At 51.4% G+C, this 25491-nt stretch overlaps 1 protein-coding gene across 1 annotated transcript in view; it reads left to right on the top strand.

Moving 5' to 3' along the window:
- pou2f2b (POU class 2 homeobox 2b) overlaps window positions 1-25491 on the top strand; it is a 333861-nt gene that overhangs the window by 234640 nt on the left and 73730 nt on the right. The window contains exons 12-14 of the mRNA XM_087980873.1: window positions 2226-2411; window positions 23280-23346; window positions 23908-24055. Of these exons, the coding sequence (XP_087836999.1) occupies window positions 2226-2411; window positions 23280-23346; window positions 23908-24055 (401 nt within the window). The remainder of the gene's footprint in view (window positions 1-2225; window positions 2412-23279; window positions 23347-23907; window positions 24056-25491) is intronic.

Genomic DNA, 25491 nt, shown 5'->3' with positions numbered 1-25491 from the left:
GAGAGTGCGATGTGGGAGCTGAGTGAGTGTGTGTGTGTGAGAGAGAGTGCGATGCGGGAGCTGAGTGAGTGTGTGTGTGTGTGAGAGAGTGCGATGTGGGAGCTGAGTGAGTGTGTGTGTGAGAGAGAGTGCGATGTGGGAGCTGAGTGAGTGTGTGTGAGAGAGAGAGTGCGATGCGGGTGCTGAGTGAGTGTGTGTGTGAGAGCGAGTGCGATGTGGGAGCTGAGTGAGTGTGTGTGTGAGAGAGAGAGTGCGATGTGGGAGCTGAGTGAGTGTGTGTGAGAGAGAGTGCGATGCGGGAGCTGAGTGAGTGTGTGTGTGAGAGAGAGAGTGCGATGTGGGAGCTGAGTAAGTGTGTGTGTGAGAGAGACAGAGTGCGATGCGGGAGTTGAGTGAGTGTGTGTGAGAGAGAGTGCGATGCGGGAGCTGAGTGAGTGTGTGTGTGTGTGAGAGAGAGTGCGATGTGGGAGCTGAGTAAGTGTGTGTGTGAGAGAGAGAGTGCGATGCGGGAGCTGAGTGAGTGTGTGTGAGAGAGAGTGCGATGCGGGAGCTGAGTGAGTGTGTGTGTGAGAGAGAGAGTGCGATGTGGGAGCTGAGTGAGTGTGTGTGTGAGAGAGACAGAGTGCGATGCGGGAGTTGAGTGAGTGTGTGTGAGAGAGAGTGCGATGCGGGAGCTGAGTGAGTGAGTGTGAGAGAGAGAGTGCGATGCGGGAGCTGAGTGAGTGTGTGTGTGAGAGAGAGAGTGCAATGCGGGAGCTGAGTGAGTGTGTGTGTGAGAAAGACAGAGTGCGATGCGGGAGCTGAGTGAGTGAGTGTGTGTGAGAGAGAGTGCGATGCGGGAGCTGAGTGAGTGAGTGTGAGAGAGAGAGTGCGATGCGGGAGCTGAGTGAGTGTGTGTGTGAGAGAGAGAGTGCGATGCGGGAGCTGAGTGAGTGTGTGTGTGAGAAAGACAGAGTGCGATGCGGGAGCTGAGTGAGTGTGTGTGTGTGAGAGAGAGTGCGATGCGGGAGCTGAGTGAGTGTGTGTGTGTGAGAGAGAGTGCGATGTGGGAGCTGAGTGAGTGTGTGTGTGTGTGAGAGAGAGTGCGATGTGGGAGCTGAGTGAGTGTGTGTGTGTGTGAGAGAGAGTGCGATGCGGGAGCTGAGTGAGTGTGTGTGTGTGAGAGAGAGAGTGCGATGTGGGAGCTGAGTGAGTGTGTGTGTGTGTGAGAGAGAGTGCGATGTGGGAGCTGAGTGAGTGTGTGTGTGTGTGAGAGAGAGTGCGATGCGGGAGCTGAGTGAGTGTGTGTGTGTGAGAGAGAGTGCGATGTGGGAGCTGAGTGAGTGTGTGTGTGTGAGAGAGAGTGCGATGTGGGAGCTGAGTGAGTGTGTGTGTGAGAGAGAGAGTGCGATGCGGGAGCTGAGTGAGTGTGTGTGTGTGTGAGAGAGAGAGTGCGATGCGGGAGCTGAGTGAGTGTGTGTGTGAGAGAGAGAGTGCGATGCGGGAGCTGAGTGAGTGTGTGTGAGAGAGAGAGTGCGATGTGGGAGCTGAGTGAGTGTGTGTGTGAGAGAGAGAGTGCGATGCGGGAGCTGAGTGAGTGTGTGTGTGAGAGAGAGAGTGCGATTGGGAGCTGAGTGAGTGTGTGTGTGAGAGAGAGAGTGCGATGCGGGAGCTGAGTGAGTGTGTGTGTGAGAGATAGAGTGATGCGGGAGCTGAGTGAGTGTGTGTGTGTGTGAGAGAGAGAGTGCGATGCGGGAGCTGAGTGAGTGTGTGTGTGTGTGAGAGAGAGTGCGATTGGGAGCTGAGTGAGTGAGTGTGTGTGTGTGAGAGAGAGAGTGCGATGCGGGAGCTGAGTGAGTGTGTGTGTGAGAGAGAGAGTGCGATGCGGGAGCTGAGTGAGTGTGTGTGTGAGAGATAGAGTGATGCGGGAGCTGAGTGAGTGTGTGTGTGTGTGAGAGAGAGAGTGCGATGCGGGAGCTGAGTGAGTGTGTGTGTGTGTGAGAGAGAGTGCGATTGGGAGCTGAGTGAGTGAGTGTGTGTGTGTGAGAGAGAGAGTGCGATGCGGGAGCTGAGTGAGTGTGTGTGTGTGTGAGAGAGAGAGTGATGCGGGAGCTGAGTGAGTGTGTGTGTGTGTGAGAGAGAGAGTGCGATTGGGAGCTGAGTGAGTGAGTGTGTGTGAGAGAGAGAGCCCCTCTCGGTGTGAGACCGAGGCCCTGTGGTCACTCTGTGTCACTGTGTCGTTCCAGAACCAAAAGCCCACGTCTGAGGAGATTGTGCTGATTGCGGAGCAGCTGACCATGGAGAAGGAAGTCATCCGAGTCTGGTTCTGTAACAGGAGACAGAAGGAGAAGCGAATTAATCCAGCAAGTAACACCGGGCTCTCTGCAACCAGCCAGTCCCACAGCAAACCCACCATGTACACCTCGCACCTGGTGAGTTCAGCCAGCACTGAGACAGAGAGAGAGGGAGAGGGACACAGAGATCGACATGGCTACAGCTTCCATCCTGTTGCTGGGAGGACAGGGATTGTTGCTTTCGAGCGTTACACACATGGGAAGGGGATGTAGGGGCTGGAGGGGGTTACAGAGATAGGGAGGGGTGTAGGGGATAGAGGGGATGACAGAGATAGGGAGGGGGTGTAGGGGATAGAGGGGATGACAGAGATAGGGAGGGGATGTAGGGGCTGGAGGGAGTTACAGAGATAGGGAGGGGGTGTAGGGTATGGAGGGGATGACAGAGATAGGGAGGGGATGTAAGGGCTGGAGGGAGTTACAGAGATAGGGAGGGGGTGTAGGGGCTGGAGGGGGTTACAGAGATAGGGAGGGGGTGTAGGGGCTGGAGGGGGTTACAGAGATAGGGAGGGGGTGTAGGGGCTGGAGGGGGTTACAGAGATAGGGAGGGGCTGGATGGGGTTGCAGAGATAGGGAGGGGGTGTAGGGGCTGGAGGGGGTTGCAGAGATAGGGAGGGGGTGGAGGGGGTTACAGAGATAGGGAGGGGATGTAGGGGCTGGAGGGAGTTACAGAGATAGGGAGGGGGTGTAGGGGCTGGAGGGGGTTGCAGAGATAGGGAGGGGGTGGAGGGGGTTACAGAGATAGGGAGGGGATGTAGGGGCTGGAGGGAGTTACAGAGATAGGGAGGGGGTGTAGGGGCTGGATGGGGTTGCAGAGATAGGGAGGGGTGTAGGGGCTGGAGGGAGTTACAGAGATAGGGAGGGGGTGTAGGGGCTGGATGGGGTTGCAGAGATAGGGAGGGGGTGGAGGGGGTTACAGAGATAGGGAGGGGGTGTAGGGGCTGGAGGGGGGTTACAGAGATAGGGAAGGGGTGTAGGGGCTGGAGGGGGTTACAGAGATAGGGAGGGGATGTAGGGGCTGGAGGGAGTTACAGAGATAGGGAGGGGGTGTAGGGGCTGGAGGGGGTTACAGAGATAGGGAGGGGGTGTAGGGGCTGGAGGAGATTATAGAGATAGGGAGGGGTGTAGGGGCTAGAGGAGGTTACAGAAATAGGGAGGGGGTGTAGTGGCTGGAGGGGGTTACAGAGATAGGGATGGGATGTATGGGCTGGAGGGGGTTATACAGGTAGGGAGGCGTAGTAGGGGTCGGAGGGGGTTACACAGGTAGGGAGGGGGTGTAGGTGCTGGAGGTGGTTACAGAGATAGGGAGGCGGTGTAGGGTCTGGAGGAGGTTACAAAGATAGGGAGGAGTGTAGGGGCTGGATGGGGTTACAGTGATAGGGAGGGGATTTTGGGGCTGAAAGGGGTTATAGGGATAGGGAGGGGTGTAGGGGCTGGAGGGGGTTACAGAGATAGGGAGGGGGTGTAGGGGCTGGAGGGGGTTACAGAGATAGGGAGAAGGGTATAGGGACTGGAGGGGGTTATAGGGATAGGGAGGGGTGTAGTGGCTAGAGGGGGTTACAGAGATAGGGAGGGGGTGTAGTGGCTGGAGGCTATTGCAGAGATAGGGAGGTGGTGTCGGAGCTGGAGGAAGTTAGAGACAGGGAGGGGGTTGTAGGGACTGGAGGGGGGTTACAGAGATAGGGAGGGTGTGGAGGTGCTGGAGGGGGTTACAGAGATAGGGAGGGGGTGGAGGTGCTGGAGGGGGTTACAGAGATATGGAGGGGATGTATGGGCTGGATGGCGTTACATAGATAGGGAGAGGGTGTAGGGTCCGGAGGGGGTTACAGAGATAGGGAGGGTGTGTGAGGGCTGGTGGGGGTTACAGAGATAGCGAGGTGGTGTAGGGTCTGGACGGGGTTACAGAGATAGGGAGGGGGTGTAGGGGCTAGAGGGGGTTACAGAGATAGGGAGGGTGTGTAGGGGCTGGAGGGGGTTACAGAGATAGGGAGGTGTGTAGCGGCTAGAGGGAGTTACAGAGATAGGGAGGGGATGCTGGGGCTGGAGGGGGTTACAGAGATAGGGAGGGTGTGTGAGGGCTGGAAGGGGTTACAGAGATAGGGAGGGGGTGCAGGGGCTGTAGGGCGTTACAGTGATAGCGAAGGGTGTAGGGGCTGGAGGGGGTTACAGAGATAGTGAGGGGTGTAGGGGATCGATGGGATTACAGAGATAGGGAGGGGGTGTAGGGGCTGGAGTAGGTTACAAAGATAGGGAGGGGTTGTAGGGGCTGGTGGGTGTTACAGAGATAGGGAGGGGGTGTAGGACCGGCGGTGGTTATAGAAATGGGGAGTGGGTGTAGCTTCTGGAGGGGGTTACAGGGATAGGGAAGTGTTTGCCTGCTGGAAGGTTTTTACAGAGATAGGGAGGGGGTGTAGGGGCTAGAGGGGGTTACAGAGATAGGGAGGGGTTGTAGGGGCTGGAGGAGATTATAGAGATAGGGAGGGGTGTAGGGGCTGGAGGGTGTTACAGAGATAGGGAGGGGGTGTAGCGGCCAGAGGGGGTTACAGAGATAGGGAGGGGGTGTAGCGGCCGGAGGAGGTGACACAAATAGGGAGGTGTGTAGGGGCTGGTGGGGTTTGCAGAGATAGCGAGGGGGTTTAGGGGATGGAGGGGGTTACAATGATAGGGAGGGTGTGTAGAGGCTAGAGGGGGTTACAGAGATAGGGAGGGGGTGTTCAAGCAGGAGGAGGTTAGATGGGATGTAGATGGGTGTGTTAGTGTTTCCTTGCTGGGAGGTAGATGGGTGTGTTAGTGTTTCCTTGGTGGGATGTAGATGGGTGTGTTAGTGTTTCCTTGCTGGGGTGTAGATGGGTGTGTTAGTGTTTCCTTGGTGGGATGTAGATGGGTGTGTTAGTGTTTCCTTGGTGGGATGTAGATGGGTGTGTTAGTGTTTCCTTGGTGGGGTGTAGATGGGTGTCTTAGTGTTTCCTTGGTGGGGTGTAGATGGGTGTGTTAGTGTTTCCTTGGTGGGGTGTAGATGGGTGGGTTAGTGTTTCCTTGGTGGGGTGTAGATGGGTGTGTTAGTGTTTCCTTGGTGCGGTGTAGATGGGTGTGTTAGTGTTTCCTTGGTGGGATGTAGATGGGTGTGTTAGTGTTTCCTTGGTGGGGTGTAGATGGGTGTGTTAGTGTTTCCTTGGTGGGGTGTAGATGGGTGTGTTAGTGTTTCCTTGCTGGGATGTAGATGGGTTTGTTAGTGTTTCCTTGGTGGGGTGTAGATGGGTGGGTTAGTGTTTCCTTGGTGGGGTGTAGATGGGTGGGTTAGTGTTTCCTTGGTGGGGTGTAGATGGGTGGGTTAGTGTTTCCTTGGTGGGGTGTAGATGGGTGGGTTAGTGTTTCCTTGGTGGGGTGTAGATGGGTGTGTTAGTGTTTCCTTGCTGGGAGGTAGATGGGTGTGTTAGTGTTTCCTTGGTGGGATGTAGATGGGTGTGTTAGTGTTTCCTTGGTGGGATGTAGTTGGGTGTGTTAGTGTTTCCTTGGTGGGGTGTAGATGGGTGTGTTAGTGTTTCCTTGGTGGGGTGTAGATGGGTGTCTTAGTGTTTCCTTGGTGGGGTGTAGATGGGTGTGTTAGTGTTTCCTTGGTGCGGTGTAGATGGGTTTGTTAGTGTTTCCTTGGTGGGGTGTAGATGGGTGGGTTAGTGTTTCCTTGGTGGGGTGTAGATGGGTGTGTTAGTGTTTCCTTGGTGGGGTGTAGATGGGTGGGTTAGTGTTTCCTTGGTGGGGTGTAGATGGGTGGGTTAGTGTTTCCTTGGTGGGGTGTAGATGGGTGTGTTAGTGTTTCCTTGGTGGGGTGTAGATGGGTGTGTTTGTGTTTCCTTGGTGCGGTGTAGATGGGTTTGTTAGTGTTTCCTTGGTGGGGTGTAGATGGGTGGGTTAGTGTTTCCTTGGTGGGGTGTAGATGGGTGTGTTAGTGTTTCCTTGGTGGGGTGTAGATGGGTGGGTTAGTGTTTCCTTGGTGGGGTGTAGATGGGTGTGTTAGTGTTTCCTTGGTGGGGTGTAGATGGGTGTGTTAGTGTTTCCTTGGTGGGGTGTAGATGGGTGTGTTAGTGTTTCCTTGCTGGGAGGTAGATGGGTGTGTTAGTGTTTCCTTGGTGGGGTGTAGATGGGTGTGTTAGTGTTTCCTTGGTGGGATGTAGATGGGTGTGTTAGTGTTTCCTTGGTGGGGTGTAGATGGGTGTGTTAGTGTTTCCTTGGTGGGGTGTAGATGCGTGTGTTAGTGTTTCCTTGGTGGGATGTAGATGGGTGGGTTAGTGTTTCCTTGGTGGGGTGTAGATGGGTGTGTTAGTGTTTCCTTGCTGGGAGGTAGATGGGTGTGTTAGTGTTTCCTTGCTGGAATGTCGATGGGTGTGTTAGTGTTTCCTTGGTGGGGTGTAGATGGGTGTGTTAGTGTTTCCTTGCTGGGATGTAGATGGGTGTGTTAGTGTTTCCTTGGTGGGGTGTAGATGGGTGTGCTAGTGTTTCCTTGGTGGGGTGTAGATGGGTGTGTTAGTGTTTCCTTGGTGGGATGTAGATGGGTGTGTTAGTGTTTCCTTGGTGGGGTGTAGATGGGTGGGTTAGTGTTTCCTTGGTGGGGTGTAGATGGGTGTGTTAGTGTTTCCTTGGTGGGGTGTAGATGGGTGTGTTAGTGTTTCCTTGGTGGGGTGTAGATGGGTGTGTTAGTGTTTCCTTGGTGGGATGTAGATGGGTGTGTTAGTGTTTCCTTGGTGGGGTGTACATGGGTGTGATCGTGTTTCCTTGCAGGGGTGTAGATGGGTGTGTTAGTGTTTCCTTGGTGGGGTGTAGATGGGTGGGTTAGTGTTTCCTTGGTGGGGTGTAGATGGGTGTGTTAGTGTTTCCTTGGTGGGGTGTAGATGGGTGTGTTAGTGTTTCCTTGGTGGGATGTAGATGGGTGTGTTAGTGTTTCCTTGGTGGGTTGTAGATGGGTGTGTTAGTGTTTCCTTGCTGGGATGTAGATGGGTGTGTTAGTGTTCCTTGGTGGGGTGTAGATGGGTGTGTTAGTGTTTCCTTGGTGGGGTGTAGATTGGTGTGTTAGTGTTTCCTTGGTGGGGTGTAGATGGGTGTGTTAGTGTTTCCTTGGTGGGGTGTAGATGGGTGTGTTAGTGTTTCCTTGGTGGGATGTAGATGGGTGTGTTAGTGTTTCCTTGGTGGGATGTAGATGGGTGTGTTAGTGTTTCCTTGGTGGGGTGTAGAGGGGTGTGTTAGTGTTTCCTTGGTGGGGTGTAGATGGGTGTGTTAGTGTTTCCTTGGTGGGGTGTAGATTGGTGTGTTAGTGTTTCCTTGGTGGGGTGTAGAGGGGTGTGTTAGTGTTTCCTTGGTGGGATGTAGATGGGTGTGTTAGTGTTTCCTTGGTGGGGTGTAGATGGGTGTGTTAGTGTTTCCTTGGTGGGATGTAGATGGGTGTGTTAGTGTTTCCTTGGTGGGGTGTAGAGGGGTGTGTTAGTGTTTCCTTGGTGGGATGTCGATGGGTGGGTTAGTGTTTCCTTGGTGGGATGTAAATGGGTGTGTTAGTGTTTCCTTGGTGGGGTGTAGATGGGTGTGTTAGTGTTTCCTTGGTGGGGTGTAGATGGGTGTGTTAGTGTTTCCTTGGTGGGGTGTAGATGGGTGTGTTAGTGTTTCCTTGGTGGGGTGTAGAGGGGTGTGTTAGTGTTTCCTTGGTGGGATGTAGATGGGTGGGTTAGTGTTTCCTTGGTGGGATGTAGATGGGTGTGTTAGTGTTTCCTTGGTGGGATGTAGATGGGTGTGTTAGTGTTTCCTTGGTGGGGTGTAGATGGGTGTGTTAGTGTTTCCTTGGTGGGGTGTAGAGGGGTGTGTTAGTGTTTCCTTGGTGGGATGTAGATGGGTGGGTTAGTGTTTCCTTGGTGGGGTGTAGATGGGTGGGTTAGTGTTTCCTTGGTGGGGTGTAGAGGGGTGTGTTAGTGTTTCCTTGGTGGGGTGTAGATGGGTGGGTTAGTGTTTCCTTGGTGGGATGTAGATGGGTGTGTTAGTGTTTCCTTGGTGGGATGTAGATGGGTGTGTTAGTGTTTCCTTGGTGGGGTGTAGAGGGGTGTGTTAGTGTTTCCTTGGTGGGGTGTAGATGGGTGGGTTAGTGTTTCCTTGGTGGGATGAAGATGGGTGGGTTAGTGTTTCCTTGATGGGGTGTAGATGGGTGGGTTAGTGTTTCCTTGGTGGGGTGTAGATGGGTGGGTTAGTGTTTCCGTGGTGGGATGTAGATGGTTGGGTTAGTGTTTCCTTGCTGGGGTGTAGATGGGTGTGTTAGTGTTTCCTGGATGGGATGTAGATGGGTGTGTTAGTGTTTCCTTGGTGGGGTGTAGATGGGTGTGTTAGTGTTTCCTGGATGGGATGTAGATGGGTGTGTTAGTGTTTCCTTGGTGGGGTGTAGATGGGTGGGTTAGTGTTTCTGTGGTGGGATGTAGATGGTTGGGTTAGTGTTTCCTTTGTGGGGTGTAGATGGGTGTGTTAGTGTTTCCTTGGTGGGGTGTAGATGGGTGTGTTAGTGTTTCCTTGCTGGGATGCAGATGGGTGTGTTAGTGTTTCCTTGCTGCAATGTTGATGGGTTTGTTAGTGTTTCCTTGGTGGGGTGTAGATGGGTGTGTTAGTGTTTCCTTGCTGGGATGTAGATGGGTGTGTTAGTGTTTCCTTGCTGGAGTGTAAATGGGTGTGTTAGTGTTTCCTTGCTGGGGTGTAAATGGGTGTGTTAGTGTTTCCTTGTGGGGTGTAAATGGGTGTGTTAGTGTTTCCTTGCTGGAGTGTAAATGGGTGGGTTAGTGTTTCCTTGGTGGGGTGTAGATGGGTGTGTTAGTGTTTCCTTGCTGTGGTGTAGATGGGTGTGTTAGTGTTTCCTCGGTGGGGTGCAGATGGGTGTGTTAGTGTTTCCTGGATGGGATGTAGATGGGTGTGTTAGTGTTTCCTTGGTGGGGTGTAGATTGGTGTGTTAGTGTTTCCTTGCTGGGATGTGGATGGGTGTGTTAGTGTTTCCTTGGTGTGGTGTAGATGGGTGGGTTAGTGTTTCCTTGGTGGGGTGTAGATGGGTGTGTTCGTGTTTCCTTGGTGGGGTGTAGATGGGTGTGTTCGTGTTTCCTTGGTGGGGTGTAGATGGGTGGGTTAGTGTTTCCTTGGTGGGGTGTAGATGGGTGGGTTAGTGTTTCCTTGGTGGGGTGTAGATGGGTGTGTTCGTGTTTCCTTGGTGGGGTGTAGATGGGTGTGTTCGTGTTTCCTTGGTGGGGTGTAGATGGGTGGGTTAGTGTTTCCTTGGTGGGGTGTAGATGGGTGTGTTCGTGTTTCCTTGGTGGGGTGTAGATGGGTGTGTTAGTGTTTCCTTGGTGGGGTGTAGATGGGTGTGTTAGTGTTTCCTTGCTGGGATGTAGATGGGTGTGTTAGTGTTTCCTTGGTGGGGTGCAGATGGGTGTGTTAGTGTTTCCTTGGTGGGGTGTAGATGGGTGTGTTAGTGTTTCCTTGGTGGGGTGTAGATGGGTGTGTTAGTGTTTCCTTGGTGGGGTGTAGATGGGTGTGTTCGTGTTTCCTTGGTGGGGTGTAGATGGGTGGGTTAGTGTTTCCTTGGTGGGATGTAGATGGTTGGGTTAGTGTTTCCTTGGTGGGGTGTAGATGGGTGTGTTAGTGTTTCCTTGCTGGGATGTAGATGGGTGTGTTAGTGTTTCCTTGCTGGGGTGTAGATGGGTGTGTTAGTGTTTCCTTGGTGGGGTGTAGATGGGTGTGTTAGTGTTTCCTTGCTGGGGTGTAGATGGGTGTGTTAGTGTTTCCTTGGTGGGGTGTAGATGGGTGGGTTAGTGTTTCCTTGGTGGGGTGTAGATGGGTGTGTTAGTGTTTCCTTGGTGGGGTGTAGATGGGTGTGTTAGTGTTTCCTTGGTGGGATGTAGATGGGTGTGTTAGTGTTTCCTTGGTGGGGTGTAGATGGGTGTGTTAGTGTTTCCTTGGTGGGATGTAGATGGGTGTGTTAGTGTTTCCTTGGTGGGATGTAGATGGGTGTGTTAGTGTTTCCTTGGTGGGGTGTAGATGGGTGTGTTAGTGTTTCCTTGCTGGGATGTAGATGGGTGTGTTAGTGTTTCCTTGGTGGGGTGCAGATGGGTGTGTTAGTGTTTCCTTGGTGGGGTGTAGATGGGTGTGTTAGTGTTTCCTTGGTGGGGTGTAGATGGGTGGGCTGGTGTTTCCTTGGTGGGGTGTAGATGGGTGTGTTAGTGTTTCCTTGGTGGGGTGTAGATGGGTGTGTTAGTGTTTCCTTGGTGGGGTGTAGATGGTTGGGTTAGTGTTTCCTTGGTGGGGTGTAGATGGGTGTGTTAGTGTTTCCTTGGTGGGGTGTAGATGGGTGTCTTAGTGTTTCCTTGGTGGGATGTAGATGGGTGTGTTAGTGTTTCCTTGGTGGGGTGTAGATGGGTGTGTTAGTGTTTCCTTGGTGGGATGTAGATGGGTGTGTTAGTGTTTCCTTGGTGGGGTGTAGATGGGTGGGTTAGTGTTTCCTTGGTGGGGTGTAGATGGGTGTGTTAGTGTTTCCTTGGCGGGGTGTAGATGGGTGTGTTAGTGTTTCCTTGGGTGGGATGTAGATGGGTGGGTTAGTGTTTCCTTGGTGGGGTGTAGATGGGTGGGTTAGTGTTTCCTTGCTGGGATGTAGATGGGTGTGTTAGTGTTTCTTTGGTGGGGTGTAGATGGTTGGGTTAGTGTTTCCTTGGTGGGGTGTAGATGGTTGGGTTAGTGTTTCCTTGGTGGGGTGTAGATGGTTGGTTTAGTGTTTCCTTGCTGGGGTGTAGATGGGTGTGTTAGTGTTTCCTTGGTGGGGTGTAGATGGTTGGGTTAGTGTTTCCTTGGTGGGGTGTAGATGGTTGGTTTAGTGTTTCCTTGCTGGGGTGTAGATGGGTGTGTTAGTGTTTCCTTGGTGGGGTGTAGATGGGTGGGTTAGTGTTTCCTTGGTGGGATGTAGATGGGTGGGTTAGTGTTTCCTTGGTGGGGTGTAGATGGGTGGGTTAGTGTTTCCTTGGTGGGATGTAGATGGGTGGGTTAGTGTTTCCTTGGTGGGGTGTAGATGGGTGTGTTAGTGTTTCCTTGCTGGGGTGTAGATGGGTGGGTTAGTGTTTCCTTCCTGGGGTGTAGATGGGTGGGTTAGTGTTTCTGTGGTGGGATGTAGATGGTTGGGTTAGTGTTTCCTTGGTGGGGTGTAGATGGGTGGGTTAGTGTTTCCTTGGTGGGGTGTAGATGGGTGTGTTAGTGTTTCCTTGGTGGGGTGTAGATGGGTGGGTTAGTGTTTCCTTGGTGGGGTGTAGATGGGTGTGTTAGTGTTTCCTTGGTGGGGTGTAGATGGGTGTGTTAGTGTTTCCTTGGGTGGGATGTAGATGGGTGGGTTAGTGTTTCCTTGCTGGGGTGTAGATGGGTGGGTTAGTGTTTCCTTGCTGGGGTGTAGATGGGTGGGTTAGTGTTTCCTTGGTGGGGTGTAGATGGTTGGTTTAGTGTTTCCTTGGTGGGGTGTAGATGGGTGTGTTAGTGTTTCCTTGGTGGGGTGTAGATGGTTGGTTTAGTGTTTCCTTGCTGCGATGTAGATGGGTGTGTTAGTGTTTCCTTGGTGGGGTGTAAATGGGTGTGTTAGTATTTCCTTGCTGGAGTGTAAATGGGTGTGTTAGTGTTTCCTTGCTGGAGTGTAAATGGGTGTGTTAGTGTTTCCTTGCTAGGGTGTAAATGGCTGTGTTAGTGTTTCCTTGTGGGTTGTAAATGGGTGTGTTAGTGTTTCCTTGCTGGAGTGTAAATGGGTGTGTTAGTGTTTCCTTGCTAGGGTGTAAATGGCTGTGTTAGTGTTTCCTTGTGGGTTGTAAATGGGTGTGTTAGTGTTTCCTTGCTGGAGTGTAAATGGGTGTGTTAGTGTTTCCTTGGGTGGGATGTAGATGGGTGGGTTAGTGTTTCCTTGCTGGGATGTAGATGGGTGGGTTAGTGTTTCCTTGCTGGAGTGTAAAGGGGTGTGTTAGTGTTTCCTTGCTGGGGTGTAAATGGGTGTGTTAGTGTTTCCTTGTGGGGTGTAAATGGGTGTGTTAGTGTTTCCTTGCTGGAGTGTAAATGGGTGTGTTAGTGTTTACTTGCTGGGGTGTAAATGGGTGTGTTAGTGTTTCCTTGTGGGGTGTAAATGGGTGTGTTAGTGTTTCCTTGCTGGAGTGCAAATGGGTGTGTTAGTGTTTCCTTGCTGGGGTGTAAATGGGTGTGTTAGTGTTTCCATGCTGGAGTGTAAATGGGTGTGTTAGTGTTTCCTTGCTGGGGTGTAAATGGGTGTGTTAGTGTTTCCTTGTGGGGTGAAAATGGGTGTGTTAGTGTTTCCTTGCTGGAGTGGAAATGGGTGGGTTAGTGTTTCCTTGCTGTGGTGTAGATGGGTGGGTTAGTGTTTCCTTGGTGGGGTGTAGATGGGTGTGTTAGTGTTTCCTGGATGGGATGTAGATGGGTGTGTTAGTGTTTCCTTGGTGGGGTGTAGATTGGTGTGTTAGTGTTTCCTTGGTGGGGTGTAGATGGGTGTGTTAGTGTTTCCTGGATGGGATGTAGATGGGTGTGTTAGTGTTTCCTTGGTAGGGTGTAGATGGGTGTGTTAGTGTTTCCTTGGTGGGGTGTAGATGGGTGTGTTAGTGTTTCCTTGCTGGGATGTAGATGGGTGGGTTAGTGTTTCCTTGGTGTGGTGTAAATGGGTGTGTTAGTGTTTCCTTGCTGGAGTGTAAATGGGTGTGTTAGTGTTTCCTTGCTAAGGTGTAGGTGGGTGTGTCAGTGTTTCCTTGTGGAGTGTAAATGGGTGTGTTAGTGTTTCCTTGCTGGGGTGTAAATGGGTGTGTTAGTGTTTCCTTGTGGGGTGTAAATGGGTGTGTTAGTGTTTCCTTGGTGGGGTGTAGATGGGTGTGTTAGTGTTTCCTTGGTGGGGTGTAGATGGGTGTGTTAGTGTTTCCGGGATGGGATGTAGATTGGTGTGTTAGTGTTTCCTTGGTGGGGTGTAGATTGGTGTGTTAGTGTTTCCTTGGTGGGGTGTAGATGGGTGTGTTAGTGTTTCCTTGGTGGGGTGTAGATGGGTGTGTTAGTGTTTCCTTGGTGGGGTGTAGATGGGTGTGTTAGTGTTTCCTTGGTGGGGTGTAGATGGGTGTGTTAGTGTTTCCTTGGTGGGGTGTAGATGGGTGGGTTAGTGTTTCCTTGGTGGGATGTAGATGGGTGGGTTAGTGTTTCCTTGGTGGGGTGTAGATGGGTGTGTTAGTGTTTCCTTGGTGGGGTGTAGATGGGTGTGTTAGTGTTTACTTGCTGGGATGTAGATGGGTGTGTTAGTGTTTCCTTGGTGGGGTGTAGATGGGTGTGTTAGTGTTTCCTTGGGTGGGATGTAGATGGGTGTGTTAGTGTTTCCTTGGTGGGGTGTAGATGGGTGTGTTAGTGTTTCCGGGATGGGATGTAGATTGGTGTGTTAGTGTTTCCTTGGTGGGGTGTAGATTGGTGTGTTAGTGTTTCCTTGGTGGGGTGTAGATGGGTGTGTTAGTGTTTCCTTGGTGGGGTGTAGATGGGTGTGTTAGTGTTTCCTTGGTGGGGTGTAGATGGGTGTGTTAGTGTTTCCTTGGTGGGGTGTAGATGGGTGGGTTAGTGTTTCCTTGGTGGGGTGTAGATGGGTGTGTTAGTGTTTCCTTGCTGGGATGTAGATGGGTGTGTTAGTGTTTCCTTGGTGGGGTGTAGATGGGTGTGTTAGTGTTTCCTTGGTGGGGTGTAGATGGGTGTGTTAGTGTTTCCTTGGTGGGGTGTAGATGGGTGTCTTAGTGTTTCCTTGGTGGGATGTAGATGGGTGTGTTAGTGTTTCCTTGGTGGGGTGTAGATGGGTGTGTTAGTGTTTCCTTGGTGGGATGTAGATGGGTGTGTTAGTGTTTCCTTGGTGGGGTGTAGATGGGTGGGTTAGTGTTTCCTTGGTGGGGTGTAGATGGGTGTGTTAGTGTTTCCTTGCTGGGATGTAGATGGGTGTGTTAGTGTTTCCTTGGTGGGGTGTAGATGGGTGGGTTAGTGTTTCCTTGGTGGGGTGTAGATGGGTGTGTTAGTGTTTCCTTGGTGGGGTGTAGATGGGTGTCTTAGTGTTTCCTTGGTGGGATGTAGATGGGTGTGTTAGTGTTTCCTTGGTGGGGTGTAGATGGGTGTGTTAGTGTTTCCTTGGTGGGATGTAGATGGGTGTGTTAGTGTTTCCTTGGTGGGGTGTAGATGGGTGGGTTAGTGTTTCCTTGGTGGGGTGTAGATGGGTGTGTTAGTGTTTCCTTGGTGGGGTGTAGATGGGTGTGTTAGTGTTTCCTTGGGTGGGATGTAGATGGGTGGGTTAGTGTTTCCTTGGTGGGGTGTAGATGGGTGGGTTAGTGTTTCCTTGCTGGGATGTAGATGGGTGTGTTAGTGTTTCTTTGGTGGGGTGTAGATGGTTGGGTTAGTGTTTCCTTGGTGGGGTGTAGATGGTTGGGTTAGTGTTTCCTTGGTGGGGTGTAGATGGTTGGTTTAGTGTTTCCTTGCTGGGGTGTAGATGGGTGTGTTCGTGTTTCCTTGGTGGGGTGTAGATGGTTGGGTTAGTGTTTCCTTGGTGGGGTGTAGATGGTTGGTTTAGTGTTTCCTTGCTGGGGTGTAGATGGGTGTGTTAGTGTTTCCTTGGGGGGGTGTAGATGGGTGGGTTAGTGTTTCCTTGGTGGGATGTAGATGGGTGGGTTAGTGTTTCCTTGGTGGGGTGTAGATGGGTGTGTTAGTGTTTCCTTGCTGGGGTGTAGATGGGTGGGTTAGTGTTTCCTTCCTGGGGTGTAGATGGGTGGGTTAGTGTTTCTGTGGTGGGATGTAGATGGTTGGGTTAGTGTTTCCTTGGTGGGGTGTAGATGGGTGGGTTAGTGTTTCCTTGGTGGGGTGTAGATGGGTGTGTTAGTGTTTCCTTGGTGGGGTGTAGATGGGTGGGTTAGTGTTTCCTTGGTGGGGTGTAGATGGGTGTGTTAGTGTTTCCTTGGTGGGGTGTAGATGGGTGTGTTAGTGTTTCCTTGGGTGGGATGTAGATGGGTGGGTTAGTGTTTCCTTGCTGGGGTGTAGATGGGTGGGTTAGTGTTTCCTTGCTGGGGTGTAGATGGGTGGGTTAGTGTTTCCTTGGTGGGGTGTAGATGGTTGGTTTAGTGTTTCCTTGGTGGGGTGTAGATGGGTGTGTTAGTGTTTCCTTGGTGGGGTGTAGATGGTTGGTTTAGTGTTTCCTTGCTGCGATGTAGATGGGTGTGTTAGTGTTTCCTTGGTGGGGTGTAAATGGGTGTGTTAGTATTTCCTTGCTGGAGTGTAAATGGGTGTGTTAGTGTTTCCTTGCTGGAGTGTAAATGGGTGTGTTAGTGTTTCCTTGCTAGGGTGTAAATGGCTGTGTTAGTGTTTCCTTGTGGGTTGTAAATGGGTGTGTTAGTGTTTCCTTGCTGGAGTGTAAATGGGTGTGTTAGTGTTTCCTTGCTAGGGTGTAAATGGCTGTGTTAGTGTTTCCTTGTGGGTTGTAAATGGGTGTGTTAGTGTTTCCTTGCTGGAGTGTAAATGGGTGTGTTAGTGTTTCCTTGGGTGGGATGTAGATGGGTGGGTTAGTGTTTCCTTGCTGGGATGTAGATGGGTGGGTTAGTGTTTCCTTGCTGGAGTGTAAAGGGGTGTGTTAGTGTTTCCTTGCTGGGGTGTAAATGGGTGTGTTAGTGTTTCCTTGTGGGGTGTAAATGGGTGTGTTAGTGTTTCCTTGCTGGAGTGTAAATGGGTGTGTTAGTGTTTACTTGCTGGGGTGTAAATGGGTGTGTTAGTGTTTCCTTGTGGGGTGTAAATGGGTGTGTTAGTGTTTCCTTGCTGGAGTGCAAATGGGTGTGTTAGTGTTTCCTTGCTGGGGTGTAAATGGGTGTGTTAGTGTTTCCATGCTGGAGTGTAAATGGGTGTGTTAGTGTTTCCTTGCTGGGGTGTAAATGGGTGTGTTAGTGTTTCCTTGTGGGGTGAAAATGGGTGTGTTAGTGTTTCCTTGCTGGAGTGGAAATGGGTGGGTTAGTGTTTCCTTGCTGTGGTGTAGATGGGTGTGTTAGTGTTTCCTGGATGGGATGTAGATGGGTGTGTTAGTGTTTCCTTGGTGGGGTGTAGATTGGTGTGTTAGTGTTTCCTTGGTGGGGTGTAGATGGGTGTGTTAGTGTTTCCTGGATGGGATGTAGATGGGTGTGTTAGTGTTTCCTTGGTGGGGTGTAGATTGGTGTGTTAGTGTTTCCTTGCTGGGATGTGGATGGGTGTGTTAGTGTTTCCTTGGTGGGGTGTAGATGGGTGTGTTAGTGTTTCCTTGCTGGGATGTAGATGGGTGGGTTAGTGTTTCCTTGGTGTGGTGTAAATGGGTGTGTTAGTGTTTCCTTGCTGGAGTGTAAATGGGTGTGTTAGTGTTTCCTTGCTAAGGTGTAGGTGGGTGTGTCAGTGTTTCCTTGTGGAGTGTAAATGGGTGTGTTAGTGTTTCCTTGTGGGGTGTAAATGGGTGTGTTAGTGTTTCCTTGGTGGGGTGTAGATGGGTGTGTTAGTGTTTCCGGGATGGGATGTAGATTGGTGTGTTAGTGTTTCCTTGGTGGGGTGTAGATTGGTGTGTTAGTGTTTCCTTGGTGGGGTGTAGATGGGTGTGTTAGTGTTTCCTTGGTGGGGTGTAGATGGGTGTGTTAGTGTTTCCTTGGTGGGGTGTAGATGGGTGGGTTAGTGTTTCCTTGGTGGGATGTAGATGGGTGGGTTAGTGTTTCCTTGGTGGGGTTTAGATGGGTGTGTTAGTGTTTCCTTGGTGGGGTGTAGATGGGTGTGTTAGTGTTTACTTGCTGGGATGTAGATGGGTGTGTTAGTGTTTCCTTGGTGGGGTGTAGATGGGTGTGTTAGTGTTTCCTTGGTGGGGTGTAGATGGGTGTGTTAGTGTTTCCGGGATGGGATGTAGATTGGTGTGTTAGTGTTTCCTTGGTGGGGTGTAGATTGGTGTGTTAGTGTTTCCTTGGTGGGGTGTAGATGGGTGTGTTAGTGTTTCCTTGGGTGGGATGTAGATGGGTGTGTTAGTGTTTCCTTGGTGGGATGTAGATGGGTGTGTTAGTGTTTCCGGGATGGGATGTAGATTGGTGTGTTAGTGTTTCCTTGGTGGGGTGTAGATTGGTGTGTTAGTGTTTCCTTGGTGGGGTGTAGATGGGTGTGTTAGTGTTTCCTTGGTGGGGTGTAGATGGGTGTGTTAGTGTTTCCTTGGTGGGGTGTAGATGGGTGTGTTAGTGTTTCCTTGGTGGGGTGTAGATGGGTGTGTTAGTGTTTCCTTGGTGGGGTGTAGATGGGTGGGTTAGTGTTTCCTTGGTGGGGTGTAGATGGGTGTGTTAGTGTTTCCTTGCTGGGATGTAGATGGGTGTGTTAGTGTTTCCTTGGTGGGGTGTAGATGGGTGTGTTAGTGTTTCCTTGGTGGGGTGTAGATGGGTGTGTTAGTGTTTCCTTGGTGGGGTGTAGATGGGTGTGTTAGTGTTTCCTTGGTGGGGTGTAGATGGGTGTGTTAGTGTTTCCTTGGTGGGGTGTAGATGGGTGTGTTAGTGTTTCCTTGGTGGGGTGTAGATGGGTGTGTTAGTATTTCCTTGCTGGGATGTAGATGGGTGTGTTAGTGTTTCCTTGCTGGAGTGTAAATGGGTGTGTTAGTGTTTCCTTGGTGGGGTGTAGATGGGTGTGTTAGTGTTTTATTGCTGCGGTGTAGATGGCTGGGTTAGTGTTTTATTGCTGGGGTGTAGATGGCTGGGTTACTGTTTTATTGCTGGGGTGTAGATGGCTGGGTTACTGTTTTATTGCTGGGGTGTAGATGGCTGGGTTACTGTTTTATTGCTGGGGTGTAGATGGCTGGGTTAGTGTTTTATTGCTGGGGTGTAGATGGCTGGGTTACTGTTTTATTGCTGGGGTGTAGATGGCTGGGTTAGTGTTTTATTGCTGGGGTGTAGATGGCTGGGTTACTGTTTTATTGCTGGGGTGTAGATGGCTGGGTTACTGTTTTATTGCTGGGGTGTAGATGGCTGGGTTAGTGTTTTATTGCTGAGGTGTAGATGGCTGGGTTACTGTTTTATTGCTGGGGTGTAGATGGCTGGGTTAGTGTTTTATTGCTGGGATGTAGATGGCTGGGTTACTGTTTTATTGCTGGGGTGTAGATGGCTGGGTTACTGTTTTATTGCTGGGGTGTAGATGGCTGGGTTACTGTTTTATTGCTGGGTGTAGATGGCTGGGTTACTGTTTTATTGCTGGGGTGTAGATGGCTGGGTTAGTGTTTTATTGCTGAGGTGTAGATGGCTGGGTTACTGTTTTATTGCTGGGGTGTAGATGGCTGGGTTACTGTTTTATTGCTGGGGTGTAGACGGCTGGGTTACTGTTTTATTGCTGGGGTGTAGATGGCTGGGTTACTGTTTTATTGCTGGGGTGTAGATGGCTGGGTTACTGTTTTATTGCTGGGGTGTAGATGGCTGGGTTACTGTTTTATTGCTGGGGTGTAGATGGCTGGGTTACTGTTTTATTGCTGGGGTGTAGATGGCTGGGTTACTGTTTTATTGCTGGGATGTAGATGGCTGGGTTACTGTTTTATTGCTGGGGTGTAGATGGCTGGGTTACTGTTTTATTACTGGGGTGTAGATGGCTGGGTTAGTGTTTTATTGCTGGGGTGTAGATGGCTGGGTTACTGTTTTATTGCTGGGGTGTAGATGGCTGGGTTACTGTTTTATTGCTGGGATGTAGATGGCTGGGTTACTGTTTTATTGCTGGGGTGTAGATGGCTGGGTTACTGTTTTATTACTGGGGTGTAGATGGCTGGGTTAGTGTTTTATTGCTGGGGTGTAGATGGCTGGGTTACTGTTTTATTGCTGGGGTGTAGATGGCTGGGTTACTGTTTTATTGCTGGGATGTAGATGGCTGGGTTACTGTTTTATTGCTGGGGTTTAGATGGCTGGGTTACTGTTTTATTGCTGGGGTGTAGATGGCTGGGTTACTGTTTTATTGCTGGGGTGTAGATGGCTGGGTTACTGTTTTATTGCTGCGGTGTAGATGGCTGGGTTACTGTTTTATTGCTGGGGTGTAGATGGCTGGGTTACTGTTTTATTGCTGGGATGTAGATGGCTGGGTTACTGTTTTATTGCTGGGGTGTAGATGGCTGGGTTACTGTTTTATTGCTGCGGTGTAGATGGCTGGGTTACTGTTTTATTGCTGGGGTGTAGATGGCTGGGTTACTGTTTTATTGCTGGGGTGTAGATGGCTGTGTTACTGTTTTATTGCTGCGGTGTAGATGGCTGGGTTACTGTTTTATTGCTGGGGTGTAGATGGCTGGGTTAGTGTTTTATTGCTGGGGTGTAGATGGCTGGGTTACTGTTTTATTGCTGGGGTGTAGATGGCTGGGTTACTGTTTTATTGCTGGGGTGTAGATGGCTGGGTTACTGTTTTATTGCTGGGGTGTAGATGGCTGGGTTACTGTTTTATTGCTGGGATGTAGATGGCTGGGTTAGTGTTTTATTGCTGGGGTGTAGATGGCTGGGTTACTGCTTTATTGCTGGGATGTAGATGGCTGGGTTACTGTTTTATTGCTGGGATGTAGATGGCTGGGTTACTGTTTTATTGCTGCGGTGTAGATGGCTGGGTTACTGTTTTATTGCTGGGGTGTAGATGGCTGGGTTACTGTTTTATTGCTGGGGTTTAGATGGCTGGGTTACTGTTTTATTGCTGGGGTGTAGATGGCTGGGTTCCTGTTTTATTGCTGGGATGTAGATGGCTGGGTTACTGTTTTATTGCTGGGGTGTAGATGGCTGGGTTACTGTTTTATTGCTGGGGTGTAGATGGCTGGGTTACTGTTTTATTGCTGGGGTGTAGATGGCTGGGTTAGTGTTTTATTGCTGGGGTGTAGATGGCTGGGTTACTGTTTTATTGCTGGGGTGTAGATGGCTGGGTTACTGTTTTATTGCTGGGGTGTAGATGGCTGGGTTACTGTTTTATTGCTGGGGTGTAGATGGCTGGGTTAGTGTTTTATTGCTGGGATGTAGATGGCTGGGTTACTGTTTTATTGCTGGGATGTAGATGGCTGGGTTACTGTTTTATTGCTGGGGTTTAGATGGCTGGGTTACTGTTTTATTGCTGGGGTGTAGATGGCTGGGTTACTGTTTTATTGCTGGGGTGTAGATGGCTGGGTTACTGTTTTATTGCTGGGGTGTAGATGGCTGGGTTACTGTTTTATTGCTGGGGTGTAGATGGCTGGGTTAGTGTTTTATTGCTGGGATGTAGATGGCTGGGTTACTGTTTTATTGCTGGGATGTAGATGGCTGGGTTACTGTTTTATTGCTGGGGTGTAGATGGCTGGGTTACTGTTTTATTGCTGGGGTGTAGATGGCTGGGTTACTGTTTTATTACTGGGGTGTAGATGGCTGGGTTACTGTTTTATTGCTGGGGTGTAGTGGCTGGGTTACTGTTTTATTGCTGGGGTGTAGATGGCTGGGTTACTGTTTTATTGCTGGGGTGTAGATGGCTGGGTTACTGTTTTATTGCTGGGATGTAGATGGCTGGGTTACTGTTTTATTGCTGGTGTGTAGATGGCTGGGTTACTGTTTTATTGCTGGGGTGTAGATGGCTGGGTTAGTGTTTTATTGCTGGGGTTTAGATGGCTGGGTTAGTGTTTTATTGCTGGGGTTTAGATGGCTGGGTTACTGTTTTATTGCTGGGGTGTAGATGGCTGGGTTACTGTTTTATTACTGGGGTGTAGATGGCTGGGTTACTGTTTTATTGCTGGGGTGTAGATGGCTGGGTTACTGTTTTATTACTGGGGTGTAGATGGCTGGGTTAGTGTTTTATTGCTGGGGTGTAGATGGCTGGGTTACTGTTTTATTGCTGGGGTGTAGATGGCTGGGTTACTGTTTTATTGCTGGGGTGTAGATGGCTGGGTTAGTGTTTTATTGCTGGGGTGTAGATGGCTGGGTTACTGTTTTATTGCTGGGGTTTAGATGGCTGGGTTACTGTTTTATTGCTGGGGTGTAGATGGCTGGGTTACTGTTTTATTGCTGGGGTGTAGATGGCTGGGTTACTGTTTTATTGCTGGGGTGTAGATGGCTGGGTTACTGTTTTATTGCTGGGGTTTAGATGGCTGGGTTACTGTTTTATTGCTGGGGTGTAGATGGCTGGGTTACTGTTTTATTGCTGGGGTGTAGATGGCTGGGTTACTGTTTTATTGCTGGGGTGTAGATGGCTGGGTTAGTGTTTTATTGCTGGGGTGTAGATGGCTGGGTTACTGTTTTATTGCTGGGGTGTAGATGGCTGGGTTACTGTTTTATTGCTGGGGTGTAGTGGCTGGGTTACTGTTTTATTGCTGGGGTGTAGATGGCTGGGTTAGTGTTTTATTGCTGGGGTGTAGATGGCTGGGTTACTGTTTTATTGCTGGGGTGTAGATGGCTGGGTTACTGTTTTATTGCTGGGATGTAGATGGCTGGGTTAGTGTTTTATTGCTGGGGTGTAGATGGCTGGGTTACTGTTTTATTGCTGGGGTGTAGATGGCTGGGTTACTGTTTTATTGCTGGGGTGTAGATGGCTGTGTTACTGTTTTATTGCTGGGGTGTAGATGGCTGGGTTAGTGTTTTATTGCTGGGGTGTAGTGGCTGGGTTACTGTTTTATTGCTGGGGTGTAGATGGCTGGGTTACTGTTTTATTGCTGGGGTGTAGATGGCTGGGTTAGTGTTTTATTGCTGGGGTGTAGTGGCTGGGTTACTGTTTTATTGCTGGGGTCTAGATGGGTTTAGTTCATGTGTTTGTCACCAATCGGTAGGTTGTTTGAATTCTGGCTGGTGTACATATCTGTAGGATATTGACCCATTTCCCATGCAGGAACGGACATGGGAGATGGACTTTAATCAGGGTAGTGTTAGGTGCTGCGCTGTGCGAGATCAAATTTTGAGGAGAAGTAAATTGTTGTTGGAAAATACCTGAACAGCATTGCTGTCCCAGCCAATGGTTGGGTTCAAGTCCATCACTCCCTGAAAGAGACCACTCACCTCGATGGAGTGGTCAGGATGGCGTATGGCATGCTTGCCTTTCCTGGTTTGGGGAGTTGAGTGCAAAAGTCAGGATGTGATTTTGCTGCTTTGTCAGACTTCGGTTCGGCCACATTTGGAGTATTGTATTCTGTTATGGTCGCCAGGCCACAGGAAGGCTGGTGCAGCTTTGGAGAGGGAGCAGATCAGGTTTACCCGGATGTGTCTGGATTAGAGCGGATGAGCTGTCCGGAGAGACTGGATAAATCGAGGTCCTTTGGAACAGTGGAGCCTGAGGGGAGACTTTAAATGATGAGCCTCACAGAGAGGTTTGACCGTCAGTATCTTTTTTCCAGGGTAGAAATGTCTGATAGTCGGGGGCACGCCTTTGAAGCCAGAGGTGGGAGAGATTTGAGGCAGGTTGTTTACACAGAGTGCTCGGAGCCTGGAACGTCCTGTCAAGGGGTCGTGCTGGGCCAGATGTGATAGGAATGTCAAGGGGCTTTTCGATACGCACATGGATTTGATGGGAATGGAGGGATACAGAGCAAGACCGTCAGGAGGAGTTCCTTTTATTTGGCGTCATGTTGGGCACGGTATGGTGGGCTGAAGGGCCTGTATTTGTCTATGTTGTCCATTCCGTGTTAGTCAGGCAACGGGAAATGTCATGAAAGCCTGTGGCCTCGCCCTGGAATTCCCACAGAAGTCCCGAGTGGTTCAGGCCCAGGCACTGTTTCGAGTCTGCCCCAATCCTGTCTGATTTGATTACAGCTTGTCGTCGTATCGGAGGGGTTTGTGTTTTGTCAGTTGTCCGCATGAAGACTGTCCCGTCTGAGTTCCACAATTAAACCCACCCCCTCAGCCCATTCGCAGTGTGTTCCAGGGGCTCCTGAAATGTCAGGGTTGAATCTGACAGACTGTTCCTGACTTGTTTTTCGTTCAGGTATCTCCACAGACAACAGGACTGAACCATCCAGTCTCTCAAGGCACAGACAGCCTGAGCACAACAGGTAACACAAAGGGTTAACTCTGCAACTAGCAGCCAGTCCCATCAGATGGTGCATAGCGTAAGACAGATACGGGGCAAGGGTTGAATACAGTGTGAGGGATGGATACAGGGTGAGGGACGGATACAGGGTGAGTGATGGATACAGGGTGAGGGACGGATATGGGGTGAGGGGTGGATACAGGGTGAGGGACAAATACAGTGTGAGGGACGGATACAGGGTGAGTGACGGATACAGGGTGAGTGACGGATACAGGGTGAGTGACAAATACAGGGTGAGGGACGGATACAGGGTGAGTGACGGATACAGGGTGAGGGACGGATACAGGGTGAGGGACGGATACAGGGTGAGTGATGGATACGGGGTGAGGGGTGGATACCGGGTGAGGGGTGGATATGGGGTGAGGAGTGGATACAGGGTGAGTGATGGATACAGGGTGAGGGGTGGATACGGGGTGAGGGGTGGATACGGGGTGAGGGGTGAATATGGGGTGAGCTACAGAGCGGATGGTCCTGAGGTGCAGTGCGTCCTGCGGGTTAGTGTTGATGTTCTGTCTTTTTGCAGTGACCACAATGTCTACAGCTGGGACAATGCACACTCCTCGGCTCACCGGGAGCTCCCTTTCGGCACTGAACAGCCCACCCACCTCACCTGCCAATGGTACCAACAGTGGCCATGCTCTGCCACTGTCTAACATGAGTTCGAGCACAGGGTAAGGACTCTGTGATGGTGGGAACACAATCCTTCACCCTCCATTCTCATCGTTTCATGTTGGTGCTACACAGGAGAGAGGGAGAACGGTAGAGGGAGCTGGTCCATGGAGAACAGGGAGGACGTGGTGGAAGGGGGGAGCTAGTGCTCGGGCTCTCGGAGTTCTCATCAGCCTCTGCCAGCCTTTCACTCAGACCCTTCCCCCACCTCCAAACCCAGAGCCTCCATAACCACGTTCACCTTCCAATCTTCCCCACTCCCCCACTGTTACACCAGTGCCCGCTCCCCCACTGATACCCACTGCCCCCTTCCCCACTGTTACCCCACTGCCCGCTCCCCCACTGTTACCCCACTGCCCGCTCCCCCACTGTTACCCCACTGCCCCCTCCCCCACTGTTACCCCACTGCCCCCTCCCCCACTGTTACCCCACTGCCCGCTCCCCCACTGTTACCCCACTGCCCGCTCCCCCACTGATACCCACTGCCCCCTCCCCCACTGTTACCCCACTGCCCGCTCCCCCACTGTTACCCCACTGCCCGCTCCCCCACTGTTACCCCACTGCCCCCTCCCCCACTGTTACCCCACTGCCCGCTCCCCCACTGTTACCCCACTGCCCGCTCCCCCACTGATACCCACTGCCCGCTCCCCCACTGATACCCACTGCCCCCTCCCCCACTGTTACCCCACTGCCCGCTCCCCCACTGTTACCCCACTGCCCGCTCCCCCACTGTTACCCCACTGCCCGCTCCCCCACTGATACCCACTGCCCCCTCCCCCACTGATACCCCACTGCCCCCTCCCCCACTGTTACCCCACTGCCCCCTCCCCCACTGTAACCCCACTCCTCCACTGTTACACGACTGCCCCCTCCCCCACTTACCCCACTGCCCCCTCCCCCACTGATACACCAATGCCCCCTCCCCCCAATGATACCCCACTGCCCCCTCCCCCACTGTTACCCCACTGCCTCCTCCCCACTTACCCCACTGCCCCCTCCCCCACTGTTACCCCACTCCCCCCACTGATACCCCACTGCCCCCTCCCCCACTGTTACCCCACTCCCCCACTGTTACCCCACTCCCCCACTGATACCCCATTGCGCCCTCCCCCACTGTTACCCCACTCCCCCCTCTCCCACTTACCCCACTCCCCCCAATGTTACCCCACTGCCCTCTCCCCCACTGTTACTCCACTCCCCCCACTGTTACTCCACTGCCCCATCTCCCACTTACCCCACTCCCCCCACTGATACCCCACTGAACCCACCCCCACTTACCCCACTGCCCCCGCCCCCACTTACCCCACTGCACCCTCCCCCACTGATTACCCACTCCCCCCCCACTGTTACCCCACTGCACCCTCCCCCACTGTTACCCCACTCCCCCCACTGTTACCCCACTGCACTCTCCCCCACTGTTACCCCACTGCACCTTCCC

Source organism: Chiloscyllium plagiosum, unplaced genomic scaffold (genome assembly GCF_037043375.1).
Source record: "Chiloscyllium plagiosum isolate Xiang-an unplaced genomic scaffold, Cpla_swu_hap1 HiC_scaffold_38, whole genome shotgun sequence".
Classification (NCBI taxonomy): Eukaryota; Metazoa; Chordata; class Chondrichthyes; order Orectolobiformes; family Hemiscylliidae; genus Chiloscyllium; species Chiloscyllium plagiosum.
The sequence above is the reverse complement of the archived record's forward strand: the minus strand, read 5'-3'. Positions and strand labels throughout refer to the sequence as shown.